Below are 27,323 nucleotides of genomic sequence, written 5' to 3' on the forward strand. Positions count from 1 at the left end.
ATGCGAGTGCAGACAAACTCACCACCCACATTACAGTACTGCACATATACATGATAATGCACCCCAAGGTGCAGTCACTGATAAGTTGTGGGGGCACCTTGCTGCTTCCTCCTCCAAATTTAAAATCCCTTAGAATATGCACCAATCAGGCATCAGATTGCGTCGCCTCCTTCAGGGTGTTATTGCACATCCCCAATTTCTTCTTTGCACACACTACGCATACTCACACACACACACACACACACACACACACACACACACACACACACACACACACACACACACACACACACACACACACACACACACAAACTGGCTGGCTGGCTGCTGACCGGCACTAATGTCCTAATGGCGCTGTCCTACATACTTGGTACACTAGTGTCTGTTGGCAACCTCGCTCACCCAGCCTGAGCTGGAGGCGGATGGGGAGGAGAGGGCTGTCTTCAGGCCGCCACACACACCTCAGCTCATTCTGCTCCCACTGTAGTTCGCCACCTTTAAGGCTCGGCCGCCCGGTTGGGAGGAATAAGATGTCATTGTTTTTTTCCTGAAAGGCTTCAAATAAACCATCTTAATTCCGAAGCAATCAACATTTCTTCAGTTGCTCACACTGGTTGTCAAGCAACGATGGTTTTCTTGTGCTACATGACCGTTGTGTTGTGCTTCTTCAACAATTTTTTTTCACAAAATATATTGGATAGTCAATGTATTTGACTCTTAGATTAGTCCTTGATTGAATATTGAACAATTTTACCCAACAGAATAATTGGATTCATCATCCGGAGACGCTTTTCATACAATCTTAATTTGTACGAAAATTACTTTCACTCTATATGTTTTAAAAAATAATTCTAAACTGACAACGTTAATTTTAAACCTGACAACGTTCCCCCCTGCTGTTTACCCAAATTCCCAAATGTGACCTGCAGACAAATCGGAGGGCTTGTAGCCATTGTCTCACTTCCTCGCTCCCCTACCTGATTACCACACGGCACCGTCTGCCCGCCGGCGTTAGTGTCATAGACAGAGACGGTCTGACAGCATAGGCTGGTCATCACGGTCGCCGCCCTGAGCGGGGGGAAGTACCGCTGTCTATTTATCCAGCCATCCAACCGAACCCTCCACTGCTCCCCTTTGCATACGGACGGGAGAAGCAGAGGCTTTGCAGGCGTGATGGAGGTGTGTATTGACCCAGCGAGGCGATGAGGATGGAATACTAATAGGGTTAATAGAATTAATGGTGCTGTCACCCCCGGTTGGGAGGAGTGCAGGGCTTCTCGCTGGCTGTTTGCAAGCAGATTGCTTTCTGTAGCTACACTCTGCCTCTGATGTGACCCGTATCACTCTCTCTCTCTCTCTCTCTCTATCTATCTCACTCTCTCTCTCGCTGTTATCTTCTTTCTCCCTACAATTGTGTCTGTCTAGTTCTTGTCTTTCTCTACCTCAACACTATCGTTCTATTCCTCACTCATTCACCCTTCAAATGGATTAAAGCTGCTGTAATAATGCGCCTTCTTTTGCAAATGCCCTTTGTTCATTCAGTATTGATTTTTATAAAGTGGTTGTGATCTATAAGTCTTTATATTCCTTGTGCCCTTGCGAGGCCCTGATTTGTGTATGTGTGTGTGTGTGTGTGTGTTTATGATGCTGCGCTGGTCCTGAGGCAGGCGTGTGTGTGTGTGTGTGTGTGTAATAATGGAAGGTTGACATTTAAAGCAGTGTATTTAGTGCCACTGAATTAGCATACTTTAACTGGCTTGGTCTATTTTCTTCTGGAGAGAAGCAGGCATTAAATCCTGACGCGAGATTGGTGGGCAATTTTAAAGAGCTTTAGTGGAGATTCATAGACTACAAAATGTGCCGGCATCGCACACAAACACACGCACACACACACACACACACACACACACACACACACACACACACACACACACACACACACACACCTCTACCTTCTCTGTCTCTCCTTCGTTTTCAATGTATTCTGACCCAAGTGAATGCTGCGGCTGGTCTATTCTGCGTACACAGCATTTTCCTCTCTCGTATGAGTTATGAGGGGATGAGAGGAGATGGCGTGTGTGTGTGTGTGTGTGTGGGATAAAGGACGATCCTCTGTCACCAACACATGTCTCTACTGATGAGTATTGCTGATCCCCCTGGTCTACAGGAAGACGGCGGCCTGTTGCTGTTTTGCATGTATAATGAGCATACGAGGAAACACAGCTGCAGTCTGTAGAAGTGCGTAGAACCCCCCCCCCCCCCCCCCCCCAGTCTGTGATTATGCGTTTGCTTTCCTCGTTGTAAAAGTCATAACACATGATCCCAAGTCACTCTTGGCAGTATTTTTCTAATTAGCAGGCTAATGAATCGTAGTCTTGTTTACCACATAGAACGGACATGCCTGAAAATCGTTAGCTTGTTTTATGTGCGGACGCCGTTGCGCACGCCTGCTCCAACACACTTCACAGAGTGGAAGCCGTCCAGACTGTGCCGGCCTCGGCTGAATTATTTATAAGCTACTTTTTTAATTCAATTAGTGACTTGCGTTTCATGTGGATCGCCCTCGAAGACATTTAATGTTAAGTGCCTTGATCTCATTGGTTTGGTACTTACGCTCAGACACAAACACACACACACATTATCATTAATAGCTTAAGTGTAGCATGAATTATACAGCAAGGCGGTGATCATATTAATCAAATAAAGGCTTACTCATCTGATTATGGCATTCCAAACAATGTATGATATTGTGTAACACAGTTTTCAGCATTAAGGAGGCTATTTCATCACCTTATAGTAGACAGTTTGTCACAGGGGGGAAAGTATTTAATTTCAAAACTTCTACAAGTGTAATTAGTATAATTAACAAAAGTGCAATATGCAAGCATCATATCACTGGGTATTTATTTGAATCCATTAATGAGAATTAAATCATTATTTCATATTATTTATAGCCTAATTGATGGTCAGCCTGGCATTATAAACAGCCTATTGTCTTGCTTCTGGTGCCCTGAGCACCTCTTATTGTCCAAATAGCACCAGATTTGTCAGAAATCATATCTATAGAATGTCTACCATATGTAATAAAAGTCCTGCCAACAGATATGCGATGGACGCTCACATACAGACAGAGATTCCTTGCTTCAAATGAAAACAGATCACAAGTTGAATCATTGCCTTTCCAAAGAGAAAATATGAAGGAAACTCTTTGTTTTAGCGTAGGAAAGCATTTATTTGGTGCGTGCTTATACCAAAGTCACAATGTCGGTTTTGTAACGGCACCACAAAGCTGTTAATCTGCGGTGATAAATCAGCTTTAACTGGAGTCGCGACCCAGTGTTTCCTGTTTGCAAACAGTGTTGGTGCTGGAATGCTGGTGTTTTCCTGGCCAGCCTGATGTTACCGCGTGTTCTCACCGGGGGAATCCAACGCTGAAACAACCAAAAGTCCCAGACGGTTAAAAATGATCAGCACACCCTCTTAACCAGTTCACCCTGAGCCCAAGAACAATAGGGATGACATAACAGTCCTTTTTTATACACACACACACACACACACACAGACACACACTTTCAGTTGATTCCCTGCTGATCTCGTGCCCAAGGGGAGAGAGGTTACCATGGCAACCCGTGTCCAACATAGGGGTTTTGGCCTGCTTTTCTTGTGAGCATGTTGAATGGGGTCAGACAATACACTCCCCCCACCCCCCCTTCTCATCAGTAGCATCACTGTCTCCCTGCAAAGGACTGATTGGATAACCCCTGTCCCTCTTAGTTCATCCCTCTGTATGAGTCCTCCACCCCCTCTACTTTGTGTCTGTTGGTCAACAGAGGTCAAAGGTCATTAGAGTGGCGTCTTACCCTTGTTTCCTTCTGGAAACCTACAGGAGGAGCTCTAATTATCCCATAGCTGCTGCTGCTTGGTAGGTTGGAGGTAAGAAGAGGTGAAAGGTTGTGACATCCGTCTCCATGGAGCTGTGTATGGTATGGTGTTGGTGTTATGGTGTTGGTGTTCTCACCTCAGGATCACTCTTCTAAACTTATCTGACGTTTTCAGATCAGGGACACTTTATTGATATTGAACTGCCAGCACGAGCAGTATATAGAGATGAACGGCGCCTGGTTTCCATGCCTCCCCGCTCTACCCACGCAACAGTGACAGAGCTGGTTGAAAAATTGGCAAACTCGACCTCAGAAACACTGTTTTGAAAATTATTAAAAACCCATCGCCCTGTCTGTCTTTGTGTCACTCTGTTGGCTCCTGTGATCCACCAACGTGAAGTGCAATTGTATATGGATGCTTATTTGCTATGCTTTTCTCAAACATTTGAAACTGCTTTGCAGATAAGGGAAGATGCTCTGATACTGATTGTTGACATGTACTGGCCTACGCATCATATACAACAAATGAATAGGTCTTTGTTTGGTCCATATCCCTGCAAAATCAAACCATAATTGTTTTAATATGTGTATCAATAAAAATAATGCGAAAATCATCTAGATTTCTACCTAATTTATTTAAAAAATCAAAATAAAGCTCACAGTGGGCAGCATGCAATCATATTACAAAGAAAATAAATGAAAAATCAGCAATTACGCATTGACTGACCAAGAGTGGTGTCGCAAATATGGATCTTTCAGATTAACATTACTCTTCTCCTTCTCTTCTATGATTTTCTCTGCTTTCAACTCAACAAATTTCTCTTTACCCCAACATCCCTTTTCTTATACCTTTGCGTCTCTCCCACCCTTGTCTTATTACATGCCATTATCACTAATATGTCCAGTCCATGTCAAAGAGGACCACGTTAATGTGATTTGATGAAGACTTCCTTGCGTGTCAAAGCCTCATAGCGTTATATAATTCGTTCGTCAATATCTCGCTCACTCACCGTGGCAAAATACCCCTCAACGATATCAAGCGCAGCGTGAAACATATAGGGAGTTAATTCAAGCTCGCGCACATCACAGGTGTAAAAGGTGGGCTTGATTGAAGTGCTTCTTTATTCTCATTTGCTGAGCGGATCCCGCCGGCTGTAATTCCCTCGCAGCTCACTCTACCTGCCAATCTCGTCCCACATTTAAATCTCACAAATCCGCTGGGAGTTATTGAAGCAATCTCGGCTAATTTGCCCCTCACCTGAACCTTTTTCTGAACTACTTTTTTTTTTTTTTGGATTTGCATATCTTTGTGATCCACTTTGAAATAACGCCGAGGGAGAAAACAGAAGGTGTGATATTTTTTTCCTTCTAGTTCAGCCTGTTTGACACTGCTGTAATAGCTTTTGTCTAACCATCAGTACATCGGCCCCGCGTGCTACTTCTAATAATCTTGTGATTGCTTTGTCCCTTTGCTCGTTTACTCACAGAAAAATAAGTACAGCTTTTTCCTTTTGAAACATAATTGTCTCTGGAGAGACGGCTCTGTTATTAAAAGTCAGGTCAGTCAATTTGCGACGTGATCGTGTCATTTCCTTGAAAGCATACAGCTCATATGACGTCCTTTGCACTTTAAGCATCACTCCGTTTCTGAGGAAAAGGCATTACTGATGTGTTGTCATGGTTGCTTCTTACATACATCTTACATAGAAACAAAGTTAGCTGCTAAAACATGCTACGCAGTAGAAAAACTTACACTCCAGAGCGAACGACAAATTAAACACCGGAGAAAGTGGAGCAACACTCTTACCACTCCACCTCACTAGAAAGGCTAGCCTATGAGCATACGAGCAGTTATGAGAATGCAAGTAAAGAGCCAAATAATGAAATCAACATAATGCTACCCTGTAATGGAAAGAGAAACATGCTAGCCGCCAGTGTGCATTCCATAGCAACCACGGCTCCATAGTAACCGCCTCGGAATGTGCAGACAGCTATTATTATTTATGAATGAAAAACCAATAAAATGTGTGTACAACTTTCAAATAGCGCATAATTCTAATAGCATGGGATGGTTGAATGTGACTGTGTGTGTGGGCTCCGTTGTTTCTCCTGCTCTAACTTATTGTGAAGGTGCTGTCTGTACATTAAAGCTCAACCAGGGCTAAGTAGTTGTCATCACCACCGGGCTGGAAGTGTGAACGCTGCTGTGTCTCTGTTGGGAGTAGCTTTCATGCTGACTGAGTCCTTTTTTTTCTCACCTCTCCTTTTACGCGTTGCCAATTTTCATTCCTCGAAACATCCCTTCTTTCCCCATTCGGTATTTGTTTAATCCACCTCGTCTCTCCCTGTCCCTGCTCTATCCGTCTCTTTCTTCTGTTGGGTCAGCTAATAAAGGGAAAGTTATTGTGGTGTCAGCTTTTTTGGTTTGTGTATGCAAACCATATTTCTCTCAGAGTTCGAGCGCTAAGTTGAGTTACTTTTCTGGCGAACCCCCCTTTTTTTTGAGGGCTATGCAGAAAATCCTTCCCACTATATCCCTCGGCTTGACTCTGAACCTTCTTGGCCTGCGTCCATCACCGGCATGCTGGCCCCTGTTTTAATGCAGAGCTAAATATAGGCATTGTGCTGCTGTGCTTAATATGTATGTTTGGGCTGATTAGATTTGAGGCCTGATCTCATCCTACCACAGAACCCTGAATGCATGTGGCAGCCTCTGGTTTCTATTTGGATTCGGGGGGGGGGGGGGGGGGGCGACAGGGGGCAGGCAAACAGGGAAAGTGCTGATATAATCATGTTTAGGGCTATGAGTTATGTGACCAAGAGTGATGGCAATATTACAGAGCCAAAATGGAATTGAACGAGCCTCGGATAGAGCTATTATAGAGACGGCTGTTGAGAGATTAGTTGTTAAGACTCGCTGAGATTTGATTTTAATGGGATGTTTGCTTTAGATATTCACTGACAATCAGTCATGCAAAAAAAAAAAATAACATTGGCAATTTCTAATGGTCATTGTGTGATTTGTCGGCCCCTTGCGATCCGGTCCAATCAGGCGAGGTTTAGGAGGGGTTAACTCGTTTGCACACGGAGCGACCAATCAATAGGCTTTATGGTGCCAGGCCAGAAATCTGAAGTAATTGCCCCTTGTATTGACGACGGGCTCAGGCCATTTTAGAAGATATTGTGTTGCTATATGAGCAGGTTAGAGAGGGAATTACACATGCAGGGAAGAGTGGAGTCTTTGTCTCCATCCCTGTGTCTGTTTCTTTCATTTACCCCTCACCTGCCCCTCCACCCCTCTCCAGTTTTCACCCTTTTTTTTCAATCATTTTGTTTTTCTCCCCCTTCTTCGCTCTGTCGCTGTCTTTCCTCACGGTGCTCTCCTCCATCACCGCCGACAGGCCTCTCCGACCTCAGTCTGTCCGATGGGAAGTGACACGTAGCGCATATAGGCTAGCAGGCTAACATACGCCTGATGGGAGCTTATAGTGTACAACAGGAACAAAAGAGACGACGTGCTGCGCTGTGGGAGCACACACACACACACACACACACACACACACACACACACACACACACACACACACAGCACATTTCTTCGTGCCGCTCGCTATTGACACCAGAATTCTTCAGCCTGACACTGGTGATGGATTAGATGCGTTATCGAGGCGGAGAGAGGCTCCATGTTTTCTCCCAGTGTGCAGAGAAAGAAAGTGAGACACACACACACACACACACACACACACACAGGCAGCTGGATAATCTAACCCATTTCACCTGAAGTGCAGAAATACAATAGCAGTCTGCTAAATTTCAAGGCGAGTTTCCAAGACAGACATGCAAATAGATAGAGAGCCTAGTCGTTACATGGTGTCCTGCCAACTGTTGAATACAGGCAGATGATTTGTACCTGTGTGTGTGTGTGTGTGTGTGTGTGTGTGTGTGTGTGTGTGTGTGTGTGTGTGTGTGTGTGTGTGTGTGTGTGTGTGTGTGTGTGTGTGTGTGTGTGTGTGTGTGTGTGTGTGTGTGTGTGTGGAGGGGGGCAGGGCTGCATGATATATCGTCTCAGCATCGACGCTGCCATGTGCACATACGCTACAGTCACATCGCTGGATGTGCGGAGTCAGCGAATCAACTGAGACATCATGCTGCAATCTTATTTGCTGACCGACACTAAAGGAAAACTCCTATGGTTCTCATGTTCCTTGATTCATCCAGTGTTTCCCATTCATTGCCCACCGTCTAGGTAGGCGGATGTCTTTAACTTGAAAATGCAGTCCACAAAATTGATAGTGAATATTCCTGTCATGTTCCACATCGCAATATATATTGAAACAAAACAAATGTCAGTTATTTCCAATGTCATGTAGCTCTGAAGGGGCAGACATTGATGTGCATGTGCCTCTCTTGTAATACAGAGGAAATAAGGATGTGTCTCGCTGGTGTCCGACTCCTGTGATAAACGCCGCCCTCCCTCCCCACGGTGACTCACGCTTCCAGTCCACTCACCCTGATGCAGCTCGCGCCCAAAGGGACTGACTTCATCCCAGGCTGGACATTATACATCCATCTCCAAGGAGGGTGGACAATTGATCTGTCAGCACATCTCATACCCTAGTGCCACATGTCCTCTACATTGCTGTGTAGCACGCAGCACTAAAAAGCACCGTTACACACTGGTGAATGTTTGCGTTGGAGGGGGTTAAAGGCAAAAGGGAAAATTACAACGGCTATAGGGAGGGGGGGGGGAGGATGTCTTTTCTTCAAAGTTGTGCTTGCAATGCAAAACGGATGCGGCGAGTGCACCCGGCTGTCACAAAAGCTTTTCAAACCACAGATGCCTCCTGACAAGCTTCACTGGCTCTTAAAATGCTGTCAGCAGTCTGTCACCTGTCATCTGGCCCAAGGTACCGACCAATCCCAACATCCAATTCAGGGCCATTTACTGAGGCTAAGATTGGTCCCATCAGACACATTGGATTTCGCTGGATAAGTTTTATCATGGTCAATCCTTCTGACTTGTGTCTTTTTCAATCGGCGTTACTCTGCTCCCCCTCTTTTTTCTCAGTCTAAACGGTCATTTCATTAAGACGGAGCGAGACAGTGTGCTGCTGCTGCTGGTGGTGTGCCTTTCGTAGAATCTAATCCAGTGTGTGGGATCAGCCGGATAAAGACAATGCCTATCACTGTTGAACTGGATTACCGTAGTTGCAGGAGATAGCTGCCGGTAAGGCTACTTAGGTGGTTCTCTCTCCCACTCTCTCCCTCTCATTGAGCGCAGTGTGTTACTGAGTTTCAGCCACGGAAGCACAATCTCCCTAAAATCAACTCCCATTAGGTTATTCTGGTCCGCGGCGTCGGTGGAAGACCTGCAATTTGACTTAATCCCATCCTGGTACAGAGGTGTTGGTTGGGTTTACGGCCCGTTCTGTAATGTCCACCCTCAGATGGATCTGTGTTGGTGTTGGCAGCCACCTGTATACACGTGGGTCCTGTTTCAGAAACGTTGACCTCCCACAAGGCTAAGGTTAGAAAATAGCTTCTTTTTTCTTTTCTTTTTCTTTCCAAACGTGAAAAGAAAGCAGCTCTCGGGTAATAGTTCGCAGCTGTGGCCATTAGCGGCGAAACATTCTTTAAAAATGGAGCGGCTAATGTTGAATAAACACTTGGAGGCAAGCTGTAAAACAAGAAAATCATTCCTCACAGTTTTGCTTCTACGACCTAATTGAAACACTTATTTCATGTCTCGGTTGCTTCTCATACGGTGTAGGATTGTACAATTTGCAAAGTGATAATTTTGGCATTCTGTTTTATATGGGGGGGGGGGGGGGGGGGGACCTGCAGTTTTGGCCTTTTACCTCCATCTCTGCAGCAGCATCGACAATGAGCTGCAAAAACACACATTTGATGCACTTTTACCGTGGATTTATTCAGCACTTTTCACTCAGCAAATTGCTTCACATGGACTCACACGGTTTGGGATCCAATGTCTGGCACTGTGTTCAAAACAAGTGAGACTACGGGAGAGGGAGAGAGAGAGAGAAAAAGAGGGAGAAGGGCAATTTGAATTGGAGTTTGGTCAATCTTCAAACGTTTTTTTTTTCCAGGGTGCTTACACGGTCTGATCAAAAGCCCCCCCGCTGGCAAAGGCCCTTGTAGCCACAAGGGGAGGCCTCTGATGCCGCTGCCATGGTTTCCCCGCTGGCCAAAGCCCTCGCCTCGCACCCGCTTATGCCTGACTAGGTGCTGCAACATTAAGTTGTTATGCACCTTTTTTTTTTGCTGGATGACCAAGACCCTGTAGGACTCCTGGATCCAGACTGATAAACTGGTGATGGACAAACAACAGAGGACAGCAGATGTGATAGATGTAGCGTTCCCAAGCGACAGCAACATCAAGAAGAATGAACATGAGAAGCTGAAAGGAGCTTGAAAAGATTAGTGGAGAGTAAAGGCCTCAGAAGTACCGGTGGTAATCGGAGCACTCGGGGCTGTAACACCCAAACGGGGACAGTGGATCCAGGAGAATCCAGGAGAATCCAGGATCAACATCCGAGATCTGTGTCCAGAAGAGACGAAAATACTGGCCCGAGCCCTCAGGCTCCCAAGCTTGAAGGAGGAAAACTACAAGACAGAGTGGGCATTTATATATATACTGTATATATATATATTTATATATAAGTTGATGTCATGCTTCATAAAACAACTTATAATCAACTAGACAATGCATACTTGGTGTAATACTTTTCATCCCATTCCATTCCCTTTAAAAAGCTCCCATCACATCCACTTTTATAAGTCAGGCATGCGTTTCCTGTTTCGCTGCAATCTCCAGCCGGATCCAGCAGATTTGTAGCCCATAATGCTACTCTTATAACCTGTTTATAGGTGGCAATCAATATTTAGTCAGTGCCTGCATCAGAAATGAGACACCGTGTCCTTTTTTTCAGGGCCGAGTGGAAAGTAAAGATTGAATCAATCAACTATAACTCCACGTAAAGGGCCAGTGTGTAGGATTTTGGGGGTCCAGTTGCAGAAATAGAATATAATTCTCATAATATAATAATAGCACCAAATTGTGAGGACTTGTGTGCTTTGAGTTATCGAAGAATATCACATAATACATAATACATGCTGAACACAAACAAACCTGGGATAGCTTGTGCTGCATTGCTACAGAATATAAAAAAGCTGTTTGTCCTCCTTTCATTTGGACAATTTTACTACATTTAAGAAATGATTGTCCAAAGGTATGTGGAAGTTGTTTGGATTTATTGGATGAAATATGGCAACCCTGCATGTGCTCCGGTATTTATGTCCTCCTACCCAGCGACGCCTGGGGACATTTATTTCTGTCCTCCTCTTTCACAACGGCTCTGTGTGTGTAATATTTGGGTCTGTTTGTGTGTATTTCTGATCATCATTCCTTGACATCCAGGATAGTACAGTTTTTTTATTTTCATAAATATTAACTACACAGGCCATGGTGCCCCTTGGGTGCATGTTGAATGTTTTTCAACACTCTCATCCATCTTCACCTTTTCCCCCCTTCCTCACTCTACTCAGTTGCAGCTCCCCAACACTGGTGATAGAGAGAGGCCAGCTAATGGCTGTTGTGTTGAAATGAAGGGGACCAAGGACGGGTCTCTGAGGGACACCAGGGGTTGTTTACGTGGATGTGTCCTCCTAAAATAGAGGCGCGCTGATATTGTCTGAGGGGCTTGAGTGTTTGAATCCAACCCGTTAGCAGCCTTCTCACCCAGCCTGATAAATAATGCAGGGTCAAACGGGGGCAGATGGGGCATTTGAGTACCAGAGAGAGCAGAATAAAGCCTGAAGTAAAGGGATGATGAGGAAATGGAGGCTAACTCAGGTGGTAGATACTATAGGCTAGTGAAATGTTGGCGTGGGAGGGAGTGAGGGAGTGTGCTTAAGAGGTGGAGACAGAATTATTTTTGTTCAAAGCATTGGTTTTTCCATTTACTTGCCCAAGGTTTTCATTTTCCATTCCTTTTTTTATTTTTTTTTTTTATGTTTTGTCTCATTCGCCCACCCAGAGGTGAGCCTGGCCTGCAAAGTTCCTCAAACACACACATTTCCTCACATCCTTACAATGTCGTGGGTGTGTGTCTGTGTCTGCATATGTGTGAATGTAACACAAGATTTACTGCTACTATGGAGAAGGTGAAAAGCGGCTGGATGTGTGTGTGTTCGTGTGCACACGGTGGGAGAGTGTGAGTGCTTCCTGAGTGCTCGAGCGCCACTTCTGTTGATTCCATTTTCTGTACGTGAGCCATAGGCTTAAGCTGTTTGAAAAAAAGAAACGAAGAAAGTATATTCACAAGAAACGGACAGTATTTTGTGAGTGGGGAATAGAGGAGGTCATTCATTATTTGGCTTATTTAGCTCTTTGTACACACCTCCCGATTAAACGTGTCTGCTGTTTAGTCATTTCTAGGTCTGGCATGTTGTTGTGGTTAATGAAGTGTTATAGCCCTGCTTTGAGAGGCGAGGTTTTATTCTGGACATGCTCCAGGAACAGCTGTGTGTGTGTGTGTTTCTGGTCGTACGTGAATGTAGAGGCCCCTGGACAGTGGTGAGAGACCGTGTGCGATAACAATCTGATTCAGATGAACTGCAGGCGTGCAGCGGGGGGAGGTTATCTCCTGATCCCTCGTGGCGACCTGCTCGGACACATATCACGGCGTGACAGACTGCTCCTATGGGGGCACACAAACGCACAATACCAGCAGCCGCGGCGGTTGTGAACAGAACAAGCGGCGGTCTGGCCGACATGCTTCATGGATGAGCATATTTGCTGAGGTCCTCCCCTCCACGCCGCCGTGTCAGTAACCAGACGAAGACTGGCACGGCCCCCACATCCTGCCTCTCCTCCTCCTACATATGGTTTTCACATATGTCTTCTTTTCAGTGTTTGGCTTTGGCCTGCCAAGGTCAGCGGTAGGTCAGCCGTGGAAGGCCTCTTACCATTTTTGAGTTCTTCCCCTCAACTGTGCCGCCTGCTGTCATGCACTCGGCTAACCCTCGAGCTTTGAAGGCAAAGCTCCGGGGGGCTTTGTGTGAACTTACATCACATTTCCCTTACTTAACCATGCAGCATACGTGTGTGTGTGTGTGTGTGTGTGTGTGTGTGGTGTGTGTGTGTGCACGTTTGCTCACATACCCTCCCGCCCTCCCAGTTGATCTTCGTTTGACAGACACATGACCTTGACTTTCCCCTCTGTGATGTTTTCTGGAGAGTCTGGCTGCTCTTTGCTGCTGTCAACCATCTGAATGGAAAGATGAATGTTTGGGTGGAGGGAAGCGGGCGGGGATGGTCGGATGATAGAGCCATCAGCTTTCATGGGCGGAGGAGGGCCTCGTGACATGTGACATCATGGAGACATCTCTCACGCCCAGCATCACAGATCTCACATCTCCCCCCCCAGATTTAGTGTCCTGGTTATATATTTGTCCAACGAGGTTCTGGTGAATAATGAAGAAACGGGGGCCCGCTTGGGTCAGGGAGGGTCATGCCCCTGGAATAAGTCATTAGAAGGCTTTTCCTCTGTTTTTTGTAGTGAGGAGGTCTTGGCCTCAAGTTCAAAGCTTTACTGGGGGAATACATCACTCAGCAGGAGAAAGAGGGAAGGAAAACAGCGGTCAGGTTTCACAAAGGTCTAATAATATCAGCATATAATTCTTAACAGTTGTTGTAACCCCATCCTATTTGGGATAACTGGGGGCCGACATTTACCTCATAGAATACAATTAGTGACACACATTTAGGGGGGGGAATTAAAAAGAACATATTTGAAAGTCATCCCTCTGCCATTTTCAATTGTGCACTCTTTCTCTGTCACTTTCCAAACAGCCCTCCACCCACTCCAATCTCCGAGTGGTTAAATGATAACGATAGGTTGTTTTGCAAACATTATTTGACCCATATCTCACATCCCTGTCAATCATTCTGTCTCTGCACACACACACACACATACACACACACACACTCCCGTTGTCATACTGATATAAATAGCAATCATGGACCTGTTTCTTTTCTGCCTTCCACAGATTCGTGTCGACGGGCCTCCTCACGGCGGCGTCCAGTACGAGACGCTATCGGTCATCAAGGACGGCAGCTCTGTCCTGCGAGATATGGCATTCTCCCTCGACCGCAACTACCTCTACGTCATGTCTGAGAGACAGGTAGGTGTCGGACAGACTGTGTCTGCCTATGTCTAAATGTCAGGAAGTATGTGTGTGTGCTTCAGCGAGGCCTGAGATGGCCCAGCTCGTAGCATCACAAGCACCACCGCCCTCTGTGAGCTATAAATAACCTGGGTGGCACAGCGGGGGACATTGTGACAGCGTTTGATAATGAAGGAGAACAATGAGGGCAGGGAGAAAGAAATAGAGACGTGGTAGAATGAGAGAGAGAGAGATGAAGGGCAGTAGCCGGCTGGCTGAGGTAGAGTATGTGAGGAGGAAGAGTGATGAGGCAAAGAGGGACAGCTGGAGTAGCGTAGGACTGGCTTAGGCCGGAGTAAAGAGAGAGACAGAATGCAAGGTCATCCTTTCACACTTCTCATGAAGTGACACAGCACTGTTGGCCGTGGTGGGGAAGCAGCCGATAGCCATCCACGCCGCTGACATACAGAGTAGGCAAAAGGCGAGGGCAGAGTAGGGGTGAGGAGATGAGAGGGGAGGAAGACGCGGTAGGATAGAAGAGAGGGGAGAAGTGACGGGAGGAGAGGAGGAGCAGCTGCAGGGGAGCGTGGCGGCGCAGCAACCCAGGAGACAGACGACGTGCGAGGCTGTCAGTGTGAGGTGATAGATTGCAGTCCTCTCTCCTTATCGCTGCTTTTAACACACTCGACAACCGGCCGGCTGGAGCTTACAGGTTAGGAGCCGCGGTGGGCGGATGGGATGTGAGGGAGTTACTCAGGCAGCGGCGTCCATCGCTGAGAGAGCAGCAAACAGGGTTTCACTACTTCTAGAAAAGTTTTAGTCACTGGTTACAGCCCAGTAAACCAGTCAGCCATCATTTTGGCTTGTGTTGACACACTATCTTTGTGCCATCATTTTTCTGAGAGATGTGGCAGACTGAATGCATAGTGAATGTGTGACTTATAGGGAACCAATGGAGTCATTATGCCATAGATATCACATGGTGTAATCTACATTTCTCTTCATAATGTCAAGTTAAAGCAAAAAAGTCCTTGTTAATTGCTACTTGAAAACATTCTTATTGTACACCTACTTTTACATATTTGTATTTATACCTCGAAGATACAGATTTAAATCTGCTACACCAAAGCACAAAGACAACACACACACACATGTGTCTTCCAGTGAGATGATGACTCTGCAGCGAGGCATTCAGCAGATAAAGACGAGTTTGTACGAGGTCTAAAGTCTGTTTCCCATCTTCGCTAAATCCTTTATTCCCACTTATTCCGCAGATGAAACAAGCTTTTGATGTCGAGCTCATAACTACTAGTCATCTGAATGAGAAGTGATGTTGGTGAATATTATTAGCATTCAGCGTGTAGACTCTTCTGTCTTGCTCTCTCGGGGTTGGCGAGGATCAACACAGACAGACGCGCACACACATATTCAAATGCTCTCACCTACTTTGGGAGTGTCGGCTTGTACGTTCAAGGATCCCACTCGATAGTCACACCCGACAGTAACTGGTTTGGGATTTGCCGTGGCCACAGACACATTCATTTTTTATTTTTTTTCATAGATTCTGCAAATTCAACCGAAATGATTTGTTTCTAACGTCACCTCTTTCTACTCAGGGTTGCAAAATCAAGATGTATTTTATCGGGAACCACATTGTATCGTTCAATAAACCACTATCCCCCCAAAAAATATAGAAATGAACGCAGCCACCTTCAAAGTATAACCTCTTCGCATCAGCATCCCGTGCATATATGACCTTTATCTCATCATTATCCTAAATATCACTTCGAGCTACACTTGAAGTCAGACACGCAGGGCATCACAAGATCCGTCTCGTCTTAGCGCCGCTTGTTCCCATGTGCCCGGCCCGATGCCGTCTGAGGCCGAGCGCATGGTGATGTGGAGACGGAGAGAACAAAGGGAGGGATGGTATCAAACGGAAAGCAGAGCAGATTTGGCTCCGGCTGCATTTCCGACTCTGAATAACAAAGAGGCCTTTCTGTGTTTGGCACAGTGGGAGAGAGAGAGAGAGAGAGAGAGAGACAGAGGGAGGGAGAGAGAGATTGGGAGAGCAGGAGTAATATTTGCTCAGCGAGGCCACGTTCCACAAACTGGGCTCTCTCTCTCCCTCTCCCTCTCTCTCACACCTGTCTGTGTGTGTTGCGGTGAAGCTGAGCATCGTGGGATGTGCGAGGCCTTTTGTAAACACGAACAGGCACCCACAGGGAGACACACAAAGCACATGCTCCCTCCCATTTCATTTGCATAGGTACCGAAATAATGCACCGGCTCCAGCAATCACATGTACACTTGTAGGGGGAAAAAAACACAAAAAAAACCCTATAATTACAGACACGTGCACCAGTCTCCCATTCAATATTCAAATGGAATCTCCATAAAGCTTTTCATCTCGCCTTTTTTTCCCTCTCACTCGCATATGAATTTATATAGATTACACCTACACAGGAAATTTTGAAGAGTAAATTTTACTCAATTTGAGTAAAATTTTACTCCCAAAAAGACAGTATTTGGTCCCAGTCCAAAAAGAGTAAAATTTACTCTCGTCATAGAGTTACATTTTCAGAGTTATTTCTACTCTATCTAGAGTTCATATTTTACTCCACAATCTTAAAATTTACTCAATTTAGCATAAAGTGAGAACAACTCCAACAGTATTTCACTCAATACAGAGTAGTAACTGCCTCAAAATAGAGGTCTATTACTACTAATAACAGAGTAGTAACTGCCTCATAATAGAGTTATATTTCTACTATTAATAGAGTTGTATTTCACTCTGTAAAGAGTAGTAGCTGCCTCAAAATAGAGGTCTAATTCTACTATGAATAGAGCTCTATTTCACTCAATAAAGAGTTGTATTTTACTCAATATTGATTGTAATAATGATAACTCTGGATTACAATGTTTTAAATAAAAAAGACCAGAAATGAATATTCAACAATGCACTTTTATTTTTCTTAAATGCATAACATGCATTGAGCACCCATAAAATACATGTCAGAACCGTTGGCCTTTGTAATGACAGCATTGTACATAATACATGAAAAATCAAAATTGCCTCAAAAAAAGGTCTTTCAGGGTGACACATCCCTATTATTTAATAAAATAAAAAAAACTATACTGCAAGCAGGTATGCACACTATCACCACACCATCAGTAGCTGCAGATAAGGCTGTAAAATATTGCAATAGCCATCAGCCCAGCCAAAACATTTACGCCCAATTGGTGGGCCATCACAATTTGGACACAATGTGCTCTTGGAAATTGGGTGGATTAGATAAGAGGAGAAAATATGAATAAACTAGAATTTGCATTATGGGCAAAGAAATTCAGAAATCCATTGTTCATCCCCAGTGCAATATTTAGAGCTTAGCTAGCTTTTATCATAGGAAACAGTATGGAACAATAAATGAACTTGAATCATCATTACTGTATGACATCTGCATATCGAATGCTTTGTGACACAAAAGCCCTTTGACATCAACAACATGAGGTCCTTCTGCAGTACACACTACTTTAAATGCATAAAAATGCTCATCCATACACACGGTTTGTAGTGCAAATGTAATCAACAGTAACCTGTCATCTTTTAGAACAACACGGTGGATTTTGTCAAAAACTGGCATCTCATTAAGCACTTTAAGACAAACAACTAAACCTGGACGATACATATTTCCATGGTGTTTGGCCCATCTAACATCTAACACCTTAGTGTCAATCGTTACCTGAAGAGCCTCTGCTATCTCACAGCCCCTGTCCATCACATTTAAAGCTACCATTTTACTTGGCCCAAGCACCAGTCTGTCAGGCTCAAATGTCTGCCAACTATATGCTACCTGACTTTGGTGTTTCTTTGCCAATGTTTTAGTTATATTTTTGAAGCTTTTTAGTTGTTTTTTAAAGAAATTGTGCTTCGCTTCATAGCGCATGCACCAGGTATGCAAAATTGGTCCAATTTTACGAATGCATGTAGGATAATGCACCATAAAATGATGCTTTGGGAGCAGCCTCTTGTTGGGAAATAAATGCTTGAATAAACCATGGTGCTCTGAAATCAAATGTTTCAAATAAATGGTAATGCCAGTTGATAACCTGGGAGAAAAGACAATATTTACTATTTGAAGCAACAACAGAAGCAAATACCAGTGTTGATCATCTCGACAAACCAAGTCTCCAAATATAAGTGGGAGATTGCGAAGTAAACACCAAGATTGGATCGCATTTAAACCCAAGTCATTTGAGTCCTCTACTAACTTCAATGCAGGTGGCTTGTTGTTTTGTTCCATATAGCCATAGTTAAAGTTCTTAATTCTCCTGTCTATTTCCTTTGATGTTGTGTAGTTTTTGATCAAGTGCAGTATTAGCAGCTTCATTTCATATTGTGCCACGCCCTCCAAGATATCGTGCATAATATCGACAGAGAAGTTTTCACATGTATTGAAGTACTGCAAGGAATTTAGAGCACAAGAACGTTTAACACCCATCACATAGGGAAGACTAGGAGTTTTCTCCATTATTTGGCAGTGTTCTGCGTGGAGTGCTTGAGCTCGCATCACTATCTTGGGTGAATCTTCTGTGAATTCAGTCTGAAAGTCCTCTTTCTCAGCAAGACAAAAGCGGCAACAATATCTGGCACTGAACGATTCTACGAAACCAAACAAACCATGAAGACCAAGGTTGTCACCAGTAACTTGCACAATAGTTCCATAGACATTTTCATCATACAGTGGGACCCAAATTCCTTTAGTCTCCAGCTCTTTAATGTCTTGGACAATTGGATCAAGTATTTTAGAAAAGCCATATGTTTTAATGTCTTGGGCATGGAATAAAGCGACCAAATGAATATTAAGCAGCATTGAGTTGTGCTTTGGAGAAAGATTACGCAACGTGAAATAGATTGCTCCTACTTTATGTATTCCCTTTTTACTCCCCAACGGATTTGCGCATTCAAAATCATCATAGAAAAGTTGCAACTGAATTGCATGCCTCTGTTTTGAAAATAAAGGATGACTCTTGAAAAGATCTCCATCACAAAAGTCATTAAGAAGATCTTCTCTTGAACTGGAATAACTCTGCATCATCTCTTTTATCTTAGGGTGTTTGTAAATGAAGTCTAATGTTTTCAAAATTGGGATATAAGCAAATTTATCAGTAACAACAGCTGGATCGTAAGTTCCAGTAGTCCGATTACGCCGTGTATCAAATCTTGTACCAAGAACGCATTCAACAGGTTCAACCCCTCCCCACTTCTCTGTGAAATACTGCCTTCTCTTAGTTTCAGAATTTAAGACACCAAAAGGATTTTCAATTTTTTCAAAGCACTGATCAATTTTACACTCGACCTCACTTTTGATAGGTTCCTGTAAAGATAGACACTGCTTCACAGAGTCTTTTGCTTGATTATGGATATCATCAACAATCTCTTCCATTGAAGTAACCAAAGAGTTAATGATTGTTTCGCCTACACCTGCCACTTTAAGTTCAGCCACTGTTGCAGCACAGCTGTCTACAAGACTCTTATTAAGAAGGACTGGGTCAGAAGGGGCGCTGTTTGATGGAAAGCCATCAACAAAACTTCCGGCTAAATCTTCAGTTATAGAGGGGCCTTCACCAGGATCATCACAAGGTTCATGTGCTTTGAGATGTTTTCGAAACCCAGAAAAAGTACCAAAGAAATGAGAACAACCAGGCTGACCACATTTCAGACGAAGTGTCTTTCCTGAACAAAGTCCGTGGATCAACTTTAAGTGCTTAATTAGTGAATTGGCATTTACCTGAGGGCCTTTGCAAATAAAACAAAACATCTTTGTATCAAATCAGTGCAAAATCAGAGTCCTCAAAATACAGCTTTGCAGTATAGCATCAGAACCCTCCAAACCAAAGCATCTCAAGGTGTCAAAATCAGTGCAGCATCCGAGCTCTCATCTCTTTGACCCTGGGATTCACCTTGGTGGTAGCAGCATCAATCTGGTAAACAGCGGTTTGCAAGAAGTGGTAGACATTGGCCAGATCCCTGTTGTACGAGGTAGCGAAGACGAAATGAGCTTTAAAAAGCTCGTCAAAAGAGGCAAGAGAATCTGGTGACTGACACGGGATTGCATGTTTGTCAATCACAATGAAATACTTGTGAATGGCGCTCCTCTGGGTCCCCATAGCCAGTAGATAGGGTTGACGGCTCTCTGTGATGCTGTCCAGATGCCCCTCAACACTGGTCCCAGTCTGTGACAAGAAAACTTTATTAGTCTTGCTATTAAAATTAATCTGTTGCAGTTTAGGGCCCCATCATCACCACCAGAATCACTTATTGCCACAAAATGCAAGATAAAGCATAACATTTTCAGCCTTATATTTTTATATTCTGCTAAATGTAAAAGGAATAAAGTTATTCATATCAGCGTATCTGAGGCCGATGGTGATAGATCTGTGGGGAGCGAAATCAGATAAATATCACAGGGCACTCGCTGATTACAGATGAGCATGGTCATCACATGATTTCACAAGAGTAGAGTTTTAGGTTTAATATTACGGACAGAACAGTGAGCCTTCTTAAACTTTAATTAAACTGTAACATTACCTTGATAAATCTCACAAGGTGGTCAATGGCTTGTCTGGCAGAGAGCTTTCCTGGTCTCTTGTTGCGGCCATGAGGTGATGGTGGCATGAGGTGGATAAGGAGCAAGATGGAGGACATCTCACTGTCCCATCCTGAAAATACAAGAAAATTCAGAAAGCCATTTTTACTAAAATGTTTATATTTTTGTTCCAAAACAATTTCCCTCTTCCATTATTATTATTTCTTTAATTCGAGTGTACCATCTTCCAGTTCTTCTGTTGTGGATTCAGCGTTATGAAGGATATATTCAAGGTCCCTTGTTTGGGTGAGGCCACGGCTTTGTTCAAGGACTTTCTGCCTGTAGTGAGTAGGCCACTTCTCCAGGAACTTTGCAGAGATGTCATCACCAAACATCAGACTGAAATCCTGCTCTATCTGCAGACAAGATGGAATATAGAAAACAACATGGCATACATTGTTAATAGGTGCACCAGGGATGAGATCTGTTTAAAGTCATTTTTCATTTAAGCTCATTTTAATACAAGGCAGTTTAGGAGCGACAAACCATTCCCGTGATGTCAAGAAATCTTGGAAAGGTGGTGAATATTTCAGAGGACTTCACTGGGTCATGAACCATTGCTTGGCGTTGGGTGAAGGTCTGTTTCATTTTCTCCTTGATGATTGCTTCATCAGTTGTATGCTTCATCAGTGCGATGGCCTCACGACACTGGGTTTCTGTGGTTAGTTGGTTTTCCCTACTGACGGGAGTTCTGTCACCAGAATCTGGACCACCTGTAACAGCAATCAGTGAAAAGTGAAACCACATACTGATGCAATACTTTCTTTACTTCTCAAAAAAGTTGAGCCACTTTCACCCCTCACACAGATGGCCACTCGTCTTCTTGCTAAACCCCCTGCGATGCCCACTACTGTAACAAAGAAGGACTATGCACATTAAAAGTGAATTTAACATGTGAATTCTCATTAAAAAAAACAAAAACTAAGTACACTCAAAATCATGTACCCGTCAGTGGCTGATGGTTTATTTTCTTTTGTCCTTCAGAGGCTTCTTTTTGAAGTGTTTTCACTCTCCATGCAAGAAATCCACTCCCATCTTCTGGATTGTAATACTGCTCCTAAAAACCAAGAAAGGGTTTTATTTTTCCTCCTTCAAAAACTAACACATGTCCTTGTCTGGAGAATTGCTAAAATCAAGGTCAACTAGTCTGACATCTGCTGTGTTCAACTTGTTGAGGTTAGGAGAAAGGGTCAGCATACAGAAATGTTAATATTTAGTTGAAATCTGACTTGGCTTTTTGATCACTACCAGAAGTAATGAGTAAAGAGGTTAGACTTGTTTTATGTACTTACATAGCCCAAAGTACCCTGGGGATCGGCCAGATATGGAAACAAGGCAGTGATGCCCTTCGCGTAGTCCTCTTTAACACGCCTTGAAGGGCTTGTCCTACAGTGTACACACACACACACACACAAGATCCAAACAAAAGTATTGCTATGCTGATGCCTTCTGCACCTGGTCTGCACCAAATAAAACCATAAATGCTAGGGTTGGATGTTAATTACGTGACATCGTACCCATGTTCACTCGCCATGTGTGCAACCAATATCTTCACCATGTCACGTCTTCTGGAATCTGTTAGGCTTTTTTTCCGAGCATACTCTGTAAGGATCCTCTCTCCTCCAGGTTTCTCCCTCAGAATGTTTTCAATGATCTAAGTGTGAGGGGGAAAAAGAGGGGAGGGACACAGGGATTTGGTGGCCAATTACATTTACAGTGACAAAAATGTAAACCATGCCCTGTATTTCTCTACAAATACTTTACTTTGCCATTTCCCCCCTTACCCCTTTTATCAGAATCACCATCTTGATCTCTCCATCTGCAAAGCTTACCTGAGCGAGACGAGTCAGGTCAGCTCTGTTTCTTTGGGCAGGACTAGACTGCAAAATGATGGTGTCATCAGAGTCCCCTACATTTTCTGCACCAGAGCTGAGAAAGGAGCTGCTGCTGCTGGCAATGGAGTGGCTTGTAGAGGGGCTCACTGAATCTAGAATGTTGACATAACAGGTGTGATTATAATAACATGTCATTAGCAAGAGGGGATCATCTGTGATAAGAGTAATGTAAAAGATCACATTAGATTAGGATGGATCCACACACCAAGCTAGTAATTCCACAGATGCTTTCTTAAGTGTCTGAAGAGGCATAAATTCAAAATGTCATGCAACGTGGATGAGTCTCTCTTTACTATGTTGCATTACAAGGTTAGCCAGGACTGCATGGGTTATAAGTAACAAGTGACTCACCCTCAAAATCTGAGCCCTTGGGTAAACAGACCTCAAGCACACCCAGGTCTGGTTTCATTAGAAGAAACGCAAACGCATCCTCGTCAACTTCAGTGTTCAAATCATCATAGACTTTTAAGTCCAAGGTAGGAATTTCAAATTTCTTGGAAACTGTGAAGACAAAACAATATTGCACAAGATTAATATTCTGTTGTGCAATTAATCTTATTTTTAAAACAATAATTTTATACTTTAGCTTTAAAAAGGAATAGATATTCAAAAACAGCAGATCTGCAAGCTCATAGCACGAGTGCCGCACTATGAGCTCAGTATATCTGCCTTTTATTTATTTTTTTAATCATGAAGATTTCTGCAAATCTTTGAATATACTTTTACAGCGAACATTTCTAACTCAAATCGTTCTTTTTCTTGGGGTACACAAAACAACATTTAGAGATGGGGCTCCAAAATCAAATACATATACTTCTAAGGGTCCTTGACAATAATAATAATAATAATGATGATAATAATAATAAATATAACACAGCATCACTAATTTACACATGACACCCAGTAGGTTGTGCAATTTGTTTCACTCACCACACTCCAAAAATAATTTGAAGGTCAGTTGCCCTTCAAAACAAATGTATTTCTGGCGGTCTCGGTACTTCACTCTTACAGCCTGCATCCTTTATGGGAAATAAAACAGTTACTAAGATGATATAGAGCACAACAATTCATGCATTGAATGCTACAATTAGCTTAAGTATTACAAAAGCCCTATCTACAGGTAGGCTCAATACCACTCTGCATTTGCATCTCATTAAATGCTGTTTGAAAGCTGTGTAACGGATGAGTGTTCATCATTGCCAATGTCTCCATGTGTGTCTTACATACACAATAAAAACACTAGCTAACCGAAGAGCAGGTAAAATGGTAATCCTACATAGACCTAAAACGCCTGGAAATAGTGCTATATTTTAATCAATTTTGAGCTTATATTTTCAGGTAGTACCAAGTATTATGCATCATATGATTCAGGAAAATCTGCCATTGTATCTGCTACTGTGTAAAGTCTCATTTAAACCTTACTTTTGGGTGAGCATGCCATATTTCACAAAAAACTAAAATCACCCAGTTAAAAAAATCTGTGAGTTACAGCTCATTTATCATGACAATAGACAGAATGTACAGTACCACTAAAGGCCTACACACCCAGAATATACTAAACATCAGCAACTAACAGCACACAAATACATTTTGTTAACATTTATCAATATTAACAATAAAAAAATTATGTAATGATGACTTTGGCTCACATAAAAGTGTTAATTGGGAAGTTTCTGAAGACAAATGAATGATCATAGTGATGATATAATAATAAAACAAATCACACAGTAGAAACAATAATTGTTATAAAAGATAAAATAGCCTAGTCATAAAGATGATGACAATAACAATGATGAAGTTATAATAATAGGCTAAACAAGTTACTGCTTCACAACAGTAATGACAACAGCTGGGGTCAAAAATAAGCAAGGGGTATGGTAAAATAATTAAATAAGTGTATTTTTTCCTCGTGGTGTGTAATTGTATCCGTCTGTTTTACACTACTGTCACGAGGAACCGTCTAGGGGAAAGGACGAGAGACGTCTGTTTCTGTCCCTTGGTGTCACACAGGGACCCTTCAAGGACCCTCGGAAAACAGAGAATCCCGCGATTCAGACACAGTTTACAGCTCGTTTCTATCAAACGGTTCAGTAATGACAATGAAACACGTTAAAGCGTTGCGTCGGTCTTTACACGGTAGCATCGACGCTACGCTCGTTAGCATCTGTGATCACACACACACACACACACACACACACACACACACACCTTGGTCCTTTGGTGTCACAGGCACCATTCAAATATGCTCGGAAAGCGGAAGATCCCGCGATTCAAATACGGTTCAGAAATTAATTCATGTTTTGAAAAAACTGTCCGAAAGTGTCCTCGTGGACACTCTCCTTACATTACTCAATTCAGAGTAAAATACACTGCTTGCAAACCAAACAGCAGGTGAAAACGCTCAGTGTAAATACCTCAATTCAGAGTGAAATACATGTGCTTGCTAACGGTCCACACAAAAAAACCCACTGACTAACCGAAGAGCGTCATGACTCAACCCAGAGTAAAACACACGTGCTTGCTAACCGAATAGCAGAGAAAACAGTCGACACATACTAGACTGGCCCATTAAATTAAAACAACCGAGTGCACAACTCAATTCAGTGTAAACCTTCTTCGATAAAGAAAAGTAGAAATTAAGCTCAGTAAAACACACACGTGGTAAATTAAGCTAACAAGAGTGAGGCTCGGTTTAAATTCACATCTAATATTATAGTTTGTGCTGAAGCTAACGTTAGCTTCGACATTGGCGGTAATGCAGTGTGTGATACCACCATTCTCGCTAGCTGCAATGTTACTCACAAGCATTACCTTTAAAGTAAGCCAACAAAAATGCTGCTGACATTTTATCTTACATTAGTACTTTGCTGACTTACCTTGCTACCGCCGTCCACCACTGCCGTTCACCTCGACGTTCCACTGCTGGGGTAGAAAATGGCGGCAGAAACGAAACCTAAGAAACATTAGTGGGCGTGTTCTTGATATTACTCCAATAGGATTTACTCTATTTTTTTCCTCCTACTCTAGTAGCCACTGGAAATAATTACAATCCAAAATTAGTAAAAATTACTCTTTTAGAGGAAAATAATGATAACTCTGAAAAAAATACTCTCTCATTTTTCCTGTGTACTGCATATGTATAGACATTCTTCACATTCACTTCCCCGACCCAAGTTCTGTTTCACCGCCGAGAAAGAACTTTCTCTCTCGGCCTCATTTGTTTCTTTTCTCACACCCTCCCACACCAGACACCGATCATTCACCAACCCCTCCCTTCGTATTTAATAGCCCCCCGTTTCACATTCGATCCACGTTGCCGCCGCGTTAAACTGTGCTTTTGTTTTGTAGATGTAATGACAATGGCATCCACAGTATTAATGATGTGGCGAGATTGACCCAATGCGAGGCAGCGCAGTGGAACTGATGAAAAGACCTGGCTCACTGACTTTTTCTTCTCCAGGAGCTGTGTGCGTGTGCGCGTGTGTGTGTGTGTGTGTGTGTGTGTGTGTGTGTGTGTGTGTGTGTGTGTGTGTGTGTGTGTGTGTGTGTGTGTGTGTGTGTGTGTGTGTGTGTGTGCGCTAACCCTTCCTGTAGGGTGCTGCATCATTACTGACAGTCCTGAAATATGTAACTGCAGTTTTTCATCCTCAGACATCTGCGTAGATCCACTACGGTGCCTCTATTGGAAAACCTTTAAAAACATCTCTGGGTTTTTCACCCGGACTCACACTTCCAGCGTGTGTGCCTTCCAACTGTCCTTGTGCACGCTGTGATCCGTCATATGGGATTTCTGCCAGATCACATGTTTGAGTCATGTTGTGCGAGTTTGTGTTCGACTGCGTCTATATTTAGACCAATAATCCAGCGATTTAAAAAAAAAAAAAAAAAAACTTGGCTGGAGAGGGATGTCGGCAGCAAATGTTGCGATGGAAGGACAAAGGTCATTGCTGTTTGGGGAGATCCCCCCCCATCCTTGTTGACTTGTCTTTCCCTCTCCATCTGCATCATATGAAATGCCCCCCGAAACGTCTTTCATTCATGAAACACCTCGCCGCTGTTCATATCGCATCAAACGCTGCGGATCTCAAAGTGAATAGCATATCATGCACCGCTGTAACAAAGCACACATGGGTCCAAACTACACACGTTTTACATGGTAACGCAGAGAGCCCTGCTTTCCAGAAGGCTGGCTACACCGTGCCTAAAGCAGTACTCCAAAATCCACACTATTCCAGTGGAGGCTCTAATCAAACAGGTAGAGAGAGTATCCATGTGTGAACGGCAGCTGGAGCAGAGCTCAACCACTGGTGCTTTTGCCAGCTCATGCAAATTCAGAGCGTTGGATCTGCATGGAGTGTTTGGCCTGGCCTCCTCCCTGCCAACTGGAGCCTTTTGTCTTTCTCTCTGTCTCTCATTCATTACCCAACCACTCCTTTTTTTCTCCTCCTCCTCTCTTTCTCACGTCTCTTTCAGGATGTGTAAGCCTGAGAATGCAAAAGAGCTTTACTTGTTTCTTCTAACACCACGACCACTCCTGTGTGTGTGTATTCTGTGATGTACTGCTTTCTTTTATGTTTTGAAGTCGAAGCCATCGATATATAAGCATGTTTGACACCGTTGGCCCCGCACGAGGCCTTGAGCGGCGTTCGCTGTCTTTTGTTGTTGGTTTATCAACACAATGCAGCGCACTCGGATAAATGGCGACAACT

The 27,323-nt window shown here is 43.5% G+C and overlaps 2 protein-coding genes across 2 annotated transcripts in view; one reads left to right on the top strand and one right to left on the bottom strand.

Moving 5' to 3' along the window:
• plxna2 (plexin A2) overlaps positions 1-27,323 on the top strand; it is a 171,585-nt gene that overhangs the window by 53,076 nt on the left and 91,186 nt on the right. The window contains exon 4 of the mRNA XM_084014686.1: positions 13,953-14,087. Coding sequence (XP_083870812.1) covers positions 13,953-14,087 — 135 coding nt within the window. The remainder of the gene's footprint in view (positions 1-13,952; positions 14,088-27,323) is intronic.
• LOC311016765 (uncharacterized protein) lies at positions 17,077-25,521 on the bottom strand. The gene is made up of 11 exons (XM_084014690.1): positions 25,491-25,521; positions 23,545-23,633; positions 22,966-23,115; positions 22,552-22,706; positions 22,237-22,373; positions 22,012-22,105; positions 21,665-21,776; positions 21,206-21,432; positions 20,901-21,075; positions 20,662-20,792; positions 17,077-20,306 (listed from the first exon to the last, which is right to left on the bottom strand). The coding sequence occupies exons 2-11, from the start codon at positions 23,630-23,632 to the stop codon at positions 19,989-19,991; spliced, it is 1,587 nt and encodes a 528-aa protein (XP_083870816.1). The 5' UTR covers position 23,633; positions 25,491-25,521; the 3' UTR covers positions 17,077-19,988.

Source organism: Eutrigla gurnardus (assembly GCF_963514095.1).
Source record: "Eutrigla gurnardus genome assembly, chromosome: 8".
Lineage (NCBI taxonomy): Eukaryota > Metazoa > Chordata > Actinopteri > Perciformes > Triglidae > Eutrigla > Eutrigla gurnardus.